The following is an 11,438-nucleotide window of genomic DNA, read 5'->3' on the forward strand; positions in this document are numbered from 1 at the left end:
GCAAGGGTTCTTTCAAGAGCATCTTATCTGAATTGCTACAGTTCTAAAGAATGTCTAATGATAAACCTGGTCATAGAAATGTAAGCATATGTGCAGAACATTCAGTCACGAAAAGAATGAGATATGTGAAAGATGTGAAGGAATTTCTTGTGGAGTTATTTTAGAAAGTCCTTGACATAGCCTTATCTCGGATATGCAAGCATGAGCCCTTCTCCTTAATGCTTCCCTGTCTCAAATTTGTCTGAGTCTGACAGAACAGATTTTTTCCTCATATCTGCAACTTTCACACTTCCCCCTTTAATGAAGATCTTTCTTCGGAGAAAGATCGATCAGCCTGTAGTCAGGTTTTGAATGCCCCTGGGTGCTGGGATGGACCTGTCCTGGATAGATACTCTTATACAACATCAGGGGCAGGTGATTATCAGCTGGAAGTCAGTTATCAAGCCATTTTAGCCACATTTGAGCAACAAGAAGGCCATAAGGAGAAGCTCTCAGGCTTTGTCTGTCTGGATGTCATCAAGTTTGATTTTGTCTGTTCCATAGATGTCGGCTATCATTTTAAGACACTGGACAAACATCACTCTATTAGAAGCTGCATTTCTGCAGAAATTTGACAGACATTAGGTACATATTTTTAAAAGGAAAATACAAAGTAAAAACAACAGGAGTATGACAAATCTACTTTATGCAATGGTTCTGCCAAGCCTAAGGGCAATCAACCAAACAAATCAAAAGACCATGGAGAAACTGGGTAAGACTTGCCATAGCCATTGAGTAGTATTCTATGACTGGGTTAAATTAAAGCAGACAGTGCTAACTCTGTAAAAGGGACCACTAGTACAATATGAACAAAAAGTTGTTAGGGATATTGCCAAAGCTACTCAGTAGGTGGACTAAAGGATTTCTTAGATCAGGTTTTGTTAAGTTACCCGTAATTGTTACTGATTGTGAAATTTTAATTATGGCATTATCCTGTCAAGTCAAAAAAGGAGGCATTACAAGGGGTAAGAATCTCATTATGATGTCTTGTTCCAACGGCTTTGGGAAACACTGTCCACAGCATGAAGTCAGCAATTTTGCAGTCTAAATGCCCCTGGCTATGGCATCAGGCTGTTTGGTGAACTTTCTGTGTGGCCCACATATCAGGCACAAGGCTTGTCCCTTGTAATTTATATTAAGTTGTTTAGTTTTAGCTTACAGCACTTTAGAAAAGAACGGTTTCCATTGTTAGTAATTCTATTTAAAAACTCTATAGGAGAAAATTGGATTAGAGGAACCTAGAAGAATTTAAGATCCAATCCCTTCTACAAGTATATAATAAAACCTGAAAACAACTCACAAGACTACATCTAATAAAGGGTATATCAATTGTCATCCTAATTTTACCAAAATACTCAGAGCAAGACTAATTTGTATGTAAAATAAATTAGTTTTACCAGATTTGTTCTGAGTATTTACGTAAGTACAGTGAGAACAGTGATTGAATCTCAGATTGAACTTTTTTTTTTTAACTTTTGAAGCAAGAAGGCCAAATCAAGGTGGGCTTCAGATTTTATCCGAAGTACCTACAAGAATTTTTAAATATGATGTCTAAGTCAAACCTTGCTAATACAATTAATATTTTAAATTGTATCTTGTTATTTAAAAAAGAGATTTTTATCAAAATTATGTAAATACATTGTCATAAAATAAAAAATACTCATGAATAGTTTTTTTTTTAATTTTAGAGAGATAAGGTAGGGAGAAAAAGCAAACATTTTAATATTATTTATAAGAGTAAACATAACCAAATTGCTATAGGTACCTTAAGAGAAAAGTTTCCTTAAATCCGGAAAATAAAATATTAAAGAATTAGCAATATTTTAAATGAAAGTAACAAAAATCATAATCCATTATCAGTTTAGTCCCATGTAATTCATTGTTGCTCTGTTTGATCTCGGTTAGCAGTTTCATGAATATGTCAGTTATTTTAATTAGAGTTTTGGAAATTTGTACTTAATCCATTGATTTTTAAGTTATCAGTAACATATTCAAGGCTACTTCTTAGTCTTTTCCATGAATCTGACTGCAGATGACTTTGTGAGAAAAATTAAAACTGTGGATGACAAAAATTTAGAATAGCCATGGTTAAAAATTCGATGAGAATTCATTGTAACAAACAATTAACAAGGAAATTTAGTTACTTCTATTGGGTACAATATTTTAAGATAACAACCAGAATTATGATTCACAGCATCATACCAAGACCATCAGACTCTCATACAGTTTACATAGTTTTTAGAATATTCATATCAACACATCCACACACAGAGTTTTTTAAAGATGAACATCACTTATTAAAGATGATGCAGTTTTTCTAAATAATCAAAAAACTAATAAAGACAGCACAAAGCACAGTAAACTCTTAATAAAACATGAAAGCTCTGTTTCCCAGGCAATTTACTGAAAAGGCAAAGAAAAACCTCCTGCGATATGAGTACTTCTTCCTTTGGGAATCCCATTTAGATAAACTGGAAGTCAAACCTGATGAAACGGTATTTGAATTCAATTAGACACTGGAAAAGTATGTGTCCAAGGTTATGAGTATATATCATATTATAGAAGAAAAATGTAAACAAGGAAACCAGTACCTTGAGCAGTGGAATGCATGGCTTTTAGAAAAATTAAAGGCACATGAAATTGCCTGGTTATATGGAACAATTTAGACACATCAAGAAAAGCCAAAGCCAGGCGTGGTGGCATCCATCTTTAGTCCCAGTTACTTAGGACACTAAAGTGAGAGGATCGTTTAAGCCCAGGAGGTCAAGGCTGCAGTGAGCTATGAACACACAACTGCACTCCAGCCTGGGCGACACAGCAAGACCCAGTCAAGGAAGGAAAGAAGGAAGGTAGGAAGGAAGGACGGGAGGGAGGGAGGAAGGAAGAAACAGAGGGAAGGAAGGGACAGAAGAGAGAGAGAGAAAGGAGGGAAGGGAAGAGAAGGGAAGGGAAGGGAGGGGAGGGGAAATGAGGGGAGGGGAGGCCACAATAACAGAGTGAGAACTGGAGGGGTGGAGGGGAAACAGCCACAGGAACTGATGAAAAACTTGTGAGTGAGAGAGTCACCACTCCAGTTAAACAAGAAGGTGTACCTTTTCAAGGAGAGAAGGAAGAAGAGCAGAAGGCAATAATGCATGACCTGCAAATTGTATGTCGTGAGATGTGGCAAAAAGCCGAACTCTTGAGATGTGACTCTGGAAAGCTTTAAGAGCAAAACTCTATCTCAAGAAATGAAATTATCATTTTAAATGAAGGAGGCAGCACTTTCAGTTTGAAATTAGGCAGAAATCGTAAAACATGAAAAAAGCTGTAGTTCAGAAGACGGTTGAAAATACAAAGAAATCGATTTCAGAATTAAAATCAAATCCTGTTGCAAGTTTTTACAAGGAGTAGATCAACATTCTGAGAAAATCTTGTTGCTCTGGTCCTGCATCAGTCTATCCCTGATACCAAGGCTAAATTCTTAAATTCCCTTCCAATCCCAGCCAACCTGATTATACACAAAACTCCCTTTACAAGACCCATCTTTTATAAATCCTCCACGACTTGTTTGACCTGCCATCATTTTCTTAAACCCTAGTGTGATGGCTAATGTTGAGTGTCAACTTGATTGGACTGAAGAATGCAAAGTATTGTTTCTGGGTGTGTCTATAAGGGTGTTGCTAAAGGAGATTAACTTTTGAGCCAGTGGACTGGGAGAGGCAGACCCACCCTCGTTCTGGGTGGACACCATCTAATCAGCTGATAGAGCAGGTAGAATAAACCAGGCAGAAGAACGTGGAAAGACTAGACTGGCTGAGTCTTCTGGCCTTCATCTTTCTCCCATGCTGGATGCTTCCTGCCCTCAAACATTGGACTCCAAGTTCTTAAGCTTTTGGACTCTTGGACTTAAACCAGTGGTTTGCCAGGGGCTCTCGGGCCTTGGGCCCAGACTGAAGGCTGCACTGTTGGCTTCCCTACTTTTCAGGTTTGGGGACTCAGATGGGCTTCCTTGCTCCTCAGCTTGCAGATGGCCTATCGTGGGACTTCACCTTGTGATTGTGTGAGTCAATACTCCTGAATAAACTCCCTTTCATATATACATCTAGCCTATTAGTACTATCCCTCTGGAGAATACACCCTTCTTTGTCCTACAGTGAAATTCATCCAGGAGAGAAGAAACAATAGTGCAGAGAAGAGATGCAACAAGAGCAAAGTCCCTGAGAAAATGAGAGGAGATGGGATTGGAAACACAGTGGTGTGACTAGCCAGGTGTGTCTTCCACTGTTGCACTGGAGAAGCACTGAAGCACTACATATGAGCTCACAAGACCCTCCAGAGTTTTGATTTGTAGCCCACAAGGAAGAAAGGTGGACAAGGATGAGATGTGACTCGGATATCAGATTCACTAGGGAGGACTCAGTCATCCAGCCTGAAATAGCAGCAGCCTCTAAGCAGCAGCCTCTACCACTGACGGATGATTTGAACAGGTAAAGTACTTAGTAGCAATACTGTTTGAGGAAGATGTAGCCAGGGACAGGGAAAAGACCCCATTATCCACTGGATTTGGAAGTCAGAAGGGGCGACACCTGGCTCAGGAAGGTCACTAGCTGCTGGTGCTGTGTGTGGTAAAAACAGTGGGATGACCCTGGAAATTGGGAAGGAATTCCCATGAGGAAGGCATTTCAAAGAAATGGAATAGTTAGAATTGGAAACAATGCCTCCCTGATCTCGTCAATAGTACTTCTCTCAGACTCTCCCCCCAGCTCAACACTTTTCCAGGTTTCTACTGAAAAGCAAAAGCTAACTATCCACATTTTGCTGATAAAGATTCTCCAGAATATGTTCACCATTTAGCCGAACACTGTGTCACTTGTTTCCTGACAGTTTTATTTTCTGGGTAAAGCATGCCAATAATAGCTTCCCCACACACTTAACTTTGGGAAATTAATTTACATTCAATTTGTTAATAAAGCTGAAAAATTAAACTAAAGCAATAGGAAAAAAAATCCCTGCTTTCAAATGCATTTTTTAATCAAATTCCAAGTGATACCGTGAGTTACATTTACTTTATAGAACAAAAAGTCCCCAGTGGTAAGAAATACTTAGATCGTATTATATCCTTAAGATATTTTAAAAAATCAAAATCAGGCCGGGCGCGGTGGCTCAAGCCTGTAATGCCAGCACTTTGGGAGGCCGAGACGGGCGGATCACGGGGTCAGGAGATCCAGACCATCCTGGCTAACAGGGTGAAACCCCGTCTCTACTAAAAAATACAAAAAACTACCCGGGCGAGGTGGCGGGCGCCTGTAGTCCCAGCTACTCGGGAGGCTGAGGCGGGAGAATGGCGTGAACCCGGGAGGCGGAGCTTGCAGTGAGCTGAGATCCGGCCACTGCACTCCAGCCTGGGGGACAGAGCGAGACTCCGTCTTAAAAAAAAAAAAAATTCTTTTTAAACAGCTATCTTCACACCCTGACTTTAAAGAAAAAAACAGATCAATTAATTTATCAAGCAGTCTATGTGAAAAGGAGCAACAATGTTTTAGCTTTAATATATTTTCTGATGCGTCTAAGAGAAAAAAATAAATCATTATGGATTTTGCAAAGTGCATTTTTATCTTTCTCTCTAATGAGATAGTGAAACAAGAGACATTCATTGCCTCCCTAGGGAATCTCATGATTTACAAAGAATATCCTTCCCTGAAGCATTTACCCCTAAATGGCCAGCTGTACAGTCAGTGATTACAGGGAATATGTCCAGGCCCCTCATGACCCCTTATCATTTTTCTGGCTAATGCATTAAAAGAGAAAGGGGAAAAAGTTGTAAAAAAGCACTGTGTTCAAAGTTCCCCTTCTTTCTGCCCTACAAGCACTGTCCTTTAATCTCTGGCATGTGTTGCTGAGTCACATGATGGAAGTTAAAAGGCAGAAAGAAGTAAATTTAGCATGGAGCCCACAAATGTCATCAGTAGATGGTTAGTCTTGGGAGAGAAGGAGAGGAGGAGAAGAGATGAAACTGGTCCCTGGGCTTTTATGGGATGCAGAACAAGAACGCTGGAAGACAAGAAGGTCCAGAAATGGAAAGAATATGGCTATTGGTACTTTTCAGGTCAGAGCACACACAGGTGTGCCCTGAACTTCCTTCTTCAACAATAAATGCTGTCAAGAAAAATTACTATGAAATAAGCATACAAATACAAATCAGTGAGTGGAAACACAAATGTAATTATTGTAAGCTATATTTTTATTGGTGAGGCACCACGTTTAACAAGAAACCACAATGCCATAGCTATGCTATTTGTATTTATTTATAACAGCTCAAGCTACATCCCTACCAGAAGAGTAAACAGCTCTGTCAAAAAAAAATCTTGTCAAGAGAAAAAATATTTAACTATGCACTTGAAAAATTTGGGTTCTAGTCTCAAATGTTGAAACTTAGAATTAAATTTTTTTGTTAACTCAACTTATATTCTTCTCATTTTAGCATATTTCTTCCTCTTTCCTGTTGGTCTCCGTGTGCTGCCAAAATGATGCATAATCCCCAGGGTTTACGGTTGTTCATTCTCTGTAAAGCAGGGTTTTTTTCCCCCAGAGATAGGGAAGGTATCAGGAAAAAAGGAACAGTTAACCAGGTTATAGTTAATTTTACCTTGCCTATCTTTCAGAAAACTAATCTCAGTTTGCCATGGTCCTGGATCCCTTATCTGTAAAAGGTCCACTTTATCATCTTTGTCTTACTCTGAAATGCTTAAAGTAAATTACTTAAGAATTTCAGCACTCAGATGTCTACATACATACACACCCAGAGACACAGAGACATACGCATATCACTTTATTGAGATATATTTCACATACCATACAATTCTCTTAAAGTGTAAAATCCAATGGTTTTTAGCATATTCACAGAGTTGTGAAACCATTGCCACAATCAATTTTATAACAGAAACATAGCTTCTAAATTCCCTGAGTCATCATACAGATAGAAACCAAGGTCCACATGGGTTAAGTTATGTTCCCAAGGTTACAGAGCTGGTCAGTGGCTGAGCCAGACCTAGATCCCTGGAAATTATTTTAGTCATTGACATCATCTGGGGCTCCCTTCCCCTGCCTGGGGAAAATTCTGTATGAATTAAAACCTGCTGTTAAAATGTTGTCTGAGAAAAACATCTGGCATTTTTTATTATTGCGCTTCCTCATATTATATTAAACCGATCTGATTTCTCCACCAAATTGTTGCATTGCAAGACTTCTTAGAAAGACTTCTAGAACATATTAAAACATATCTACTGAGTACTTTTAACCACAAAACATGGCTAGGAAGCCCAGAGGGAATCTGTGATGTCTCTCCTTTCAGGTAAAGACACAAATTATTTCAGATCTTGCAAAAAATAAAAAAAAAAAAGACTAAATTAGACCTTCTGCTCATTTCATTTTTAATGGACTGATTACAGATAGTTAAACCAAACTACCCATGACTAGCAAAATATTTCTCCAATGCCAATAACTTCCAAGGATTTCAATCATTCATTCTGGTTACTGGTCAGAAACCAACTTAAATCACCCAAGGGCTTACATTATCTCTGAGATTTGCTTATCTTTCAGATTTGCTCCTATGAAGTCCATAACCAATAAAGGAAAAGTTTTTGAAAGAGGAGGCTTATTTCCTGCCAATGCTAAGGAAGCCAGTGTAACAAGCACAGCCAGCGATTACTCTGGCACTGCTCTGCCCACAGCAGCACTCGGCCTCTTGGCTGTACCAGCTGAGAGCACTCCACAATACCTAGCTCACAGAAGCACTTGTTGATTGCTCCTGCCTTTAAATGCCCCCCCTTCCATGATGTTCTTCTCTCTCCTGTAACCTACCAGTTTTTTCTTTCCTGTGTTGTGCCACTCCAAAATTTCATCTATTCAATAAATATTTATTGAGTCGTCACTGCTCATCAAGTATTGGGCTAAACACTGTCCCTAAATGTGGGTGCTCTCTAGAGTCTGTCTGTAACTCACTGTGCCTTTTCTCACTTTTGTCTACACACACATTTTTAAATCTCCGTTTAGGCTGGAAATCACGAAAAATCTGTAGCTCCAGTACCAGCCTCACCCCCTGAGCTCCAGGTCAGGATATGCACCCCAACCCAGGCCAGTGACATCTGAATGTCCCAGAGACCCCTCAAAGTCCCTGGGTTCAGCGGTGAATCCATCATCTCCACCCTCGCATGAATAGCCTCTCCTCCAGGGCCCCTTAACACCCTGAATAGCAGCACTGTCTACCCAGTGCCCACAGCCATAAACAGCATCACCCAGTTTCCATATGGAAAGAGTGGGAGTGAGGGGACAGCAGTGGCCTTCAACCTGGAATTGGGGCTAGAGGAAGAGAATCTTCTAATTCCAGTTGCTTTCTATGGGCCAACTTGTGGGAGAAGCAGGATGACACCTCACCACAAATGTGGACGTTGAATGAAATCTGTCTACCCTGGCTCTAGCAAAATGGGGGCTGGGGTTGGGGAGAGAGGTGGTGAGAAGCAACAGACCCAGCGGTGCTGGTGGGGAACAGGTTTTACAACATGAGCTCTGCCATAGCTGGAAGAGCCTGCAATGTTGATGTTGAAAAACAAATTTGCTTATCATCAACACACACACACACACACACATCAATTTCATGACACACACACACACACACACACACACACACACACATCAATTTCATGTCTCCCCGCCTATTTTCCTGTTTCCTCTGCTCAGAACGGCTTTCCTCCTATCCTCCCACACCCTCAACCATAATTCCTCCTCATACTTAATTCTCAAATGACATGTCTCCTCCTCCGGGAAGCTCTCCCTGACGCCCCCACTGTGTTATTTGCCATCCTCTGTGCGTGGAGGTGTGTCTAGCACTGTTTGTTTACGTGTCTGTCTCCGTGTCTCCCCTGCAGGCTGTCAGCTCTTTGAGAGCAGAAGCCTAATGCCCAGCCGCAGGCCCACACCGGGAAGACGGTGGGGAGGGGAAGGACTGCGGTGGAGAGCCCCAGCCAGGGAGCCGGGCACAGTCCAGCCGGGACCATTTCGAGGCGCGCGCCGGGAGCTCAGCGGGACCCAGCCAAGCGCCAAATACACAGCATCTCTGGAGACGCCGGTGGCCGGTGGAGGATGGGCCCCCCACGAGGCGCTCCCAACCAAACGGCTGGAGACTAGGGGGAGGCCCTGTAGGCATCGAACTCCCTGTGGTCGTCCTCCCCTTGCGCGGGGTAGGGGCCTCCCCACGCCCACTCCGTCTCTGCCGCCCGAGTCCCCGCGGCCGCCACCTCTGCCCTCCGCGACGCAGAATCTCTCTGATTTACAACGGCCCAGGGCAGAGCCGGGGGCCAGGGAATGGGAAGGAGAAGGCGCCAAGACGCCGAGGAGAAACAGGCGGCCCCTCACCCCACCCTCGCGCCCTCCTAGGCGGGAAGAAATTGAGCCTCGAGAGAGGCCCTTCAGGAAACAGGAGTCCCAAAGGCCCGGGAGCCTCGGGGGGGCCGCAGCCTCCGCGTCCCCCTCCCTCCTTCCCTCCTCTGCGCCTCCCTACCTGGCTGGCTTTGTGGAACTGCTTCTTCAGCCCGGCCACCGACATCGCGACAGCGACCGGCCGGGGCGAGGTGGTCTCAAGGCTCGGCCGGGCCACGCGGCCGCGACACGCTCGAGGAGCGGGAGCCCGGGCCGGTCCCCGCGCGGCTGGGCTCCGCCGAGCCCGCCTCCCACGGCCACGGCCACAGCCACAGCCGCTGTCACACTCGCACACACGCGCGCACGCCGATGGCAACACTGCGTTCCAAAGCCCCTGCACAGCCCATTGGCCAAGCCGCAGCGATATGCAAATGAAGCCGTTGGGGCCGCCCACGCTTCATTGTTGCGTGGAGACCTGGGCGACTGGAGCCGCGCAGAAGACCGGCCTGGGAAGCTAGGCGTGGGGATGGATGTCCTGGGGGTCGGGGGAGCACAGCCGCACAGTGCTTCTTGCTGGGCGCGGGACGGTATAGATCTAGCTCTGAGATTGTCATGGGTACCGGGAGAGAGATCAGTTCTCTCTGCTTCTGGGTCTTGGTGCGAAACCGGCTTTGGCTCACAGGGAACATCGCCTCCCTCCGGCGAATTTTCGCTAGGTGTATGTTTAAGAAAGGAAGGCTCCGAAATGCGCCTAGGGAGGGAGAAATGCAACTGGATGGGGGACCTGTGGGAGGAGGAAGCGGTCTGTGGGTGACGGGCTTTCTTCTCTCTCCGCGCGGTGCTCTGGGTGCAATCTGCTCAGATTATTTTGGTCTTCTGGGAGCCCTAGAGTTACGGAGTAATTTTCTAATAAATACGGTGCTAGCCCACTTGGTGCTCTGAGCCCACTGTCAACTGCACTAAAAGCAACTATCTCCAAGGTGCCGTAAACAGCTCATTGCAAATCCGGGGGAGTCCACCAGACCAGGGACCCAGCTCCCTCAGTAACCCCTACCAGCTGTGTCGTTACAGTCCATTTGCACAGGGTCCAGAGGTCGGCGCACTCGACAGCCAAACCCAGCCAGGGACCTGGAGCATTGCGTTGACCTCTTGTCAGAGCTGTCCCCAGTAGGTACAGCATCTTCGCTGAATCTGGCTTCCAAAGGTCCCGAGGATTCCCAAGACCTAGAACATACATTTGACAACGCTTCACACTGAAAAACAAAAACATTTCCCACCTTCAGTCCCTTTTTGGGCCCTTACCAGGTCCCATCTGGGGTGACTAGCAGTCCTGTCTGCCCTGGACACTTCGGGTATATGCCTGTGCCCTGGTGTCCATCTGCCATAACATTTCTCCAGACAAAAGTCATGCAGTTCCTACCCTAGCCGTTAGCTCCCAGTGCCCAGCTAGTCCTAACCCTGACTTCATCCTAATGACCACTGGGCAAGTGAGTACACACCTCTCTGGGCCTTGGTTTCCTCACTTCCATTTGGAGCATGTAGACTGGAATAAACAGTGTTCCTCCTCTGATACTGGGAAAAAAATGCTTGAACTTAGTGGAGGTCCTGGGATAAGGACAGCCAATCAGAGGGTTAATGAGCATGACTTGGGTGAGTGCTGTGGGCTTACCTGCCTGACACCAGCCACTGATAGATAACTAAAAAGTGTGAGGGTGGTGACAGCTGGGTCAGAATGGCAGAGCAAGATGACCTGTCCACACAACAGTCCAAACGCCTCTCAACAGTAGGCTGCACTGCAGGCCAACCAATATGTAAGGCAGAAAGCCAGCTGCAGCTGGAGTCCAGGACTGGCGGGTCTCTCTTGTCCTGGGCTATTCGGGGCTGCTCAGCTTCTTCTTTCTGCATGCTCCAGAGGGGTTTAAATAGCACCGGTTTTATGGTGCCTCCCCCTAGACCAATCTGGCTCTGTGCCCTTTGGGAGGGGGGGGTGCTTTTTTAAAATA

The 11,438-nt window shown here is 44.5% G+C and overlaps 1 protein-coding gene across 1 annotated transcript in view; it reads right to left on the reverse strand.

Annotated features, from left to right (window-relative positions):
* Positions 1-10,031, reverse strand: part of SH3GL3 (SH3-domain GRB2-like 3) — a 176,858-nt gene extending 166,827 nt beyond the window's left edge. The window contains exon 1 of the mRNA XM_012000687.1: positions 9,578-10,031. Within this exon, the coding sequence (XP_011856077.1) occupies positions 9,578-9,622 (45 nt within the window). The 5' untranslated portion in view covers positions 9,623-10,031. The remainder of the gene's footprint in view (positions 1-9,577) is intronic.
* Positions 10,032-11,438: the final 1,407 nt, after the last annotated feature.

This window comes from Mandrillus leucophaeus, unplaced genomic scaffold (assembly GCF_000951045.1).
Source record: "Mandrillus leucophaeus isolate KB7577 unplaced genomic scaffold, Mleu.le_1.0 Scaffold639, whole genome shotgun sequence".
Taxonomy (NCBI): Eukaryota; Metazoa; Chordata; class Mammalia; order Primates; family Cercopithecidae; genus Mandrillus; species Mandrillus leucophaeus.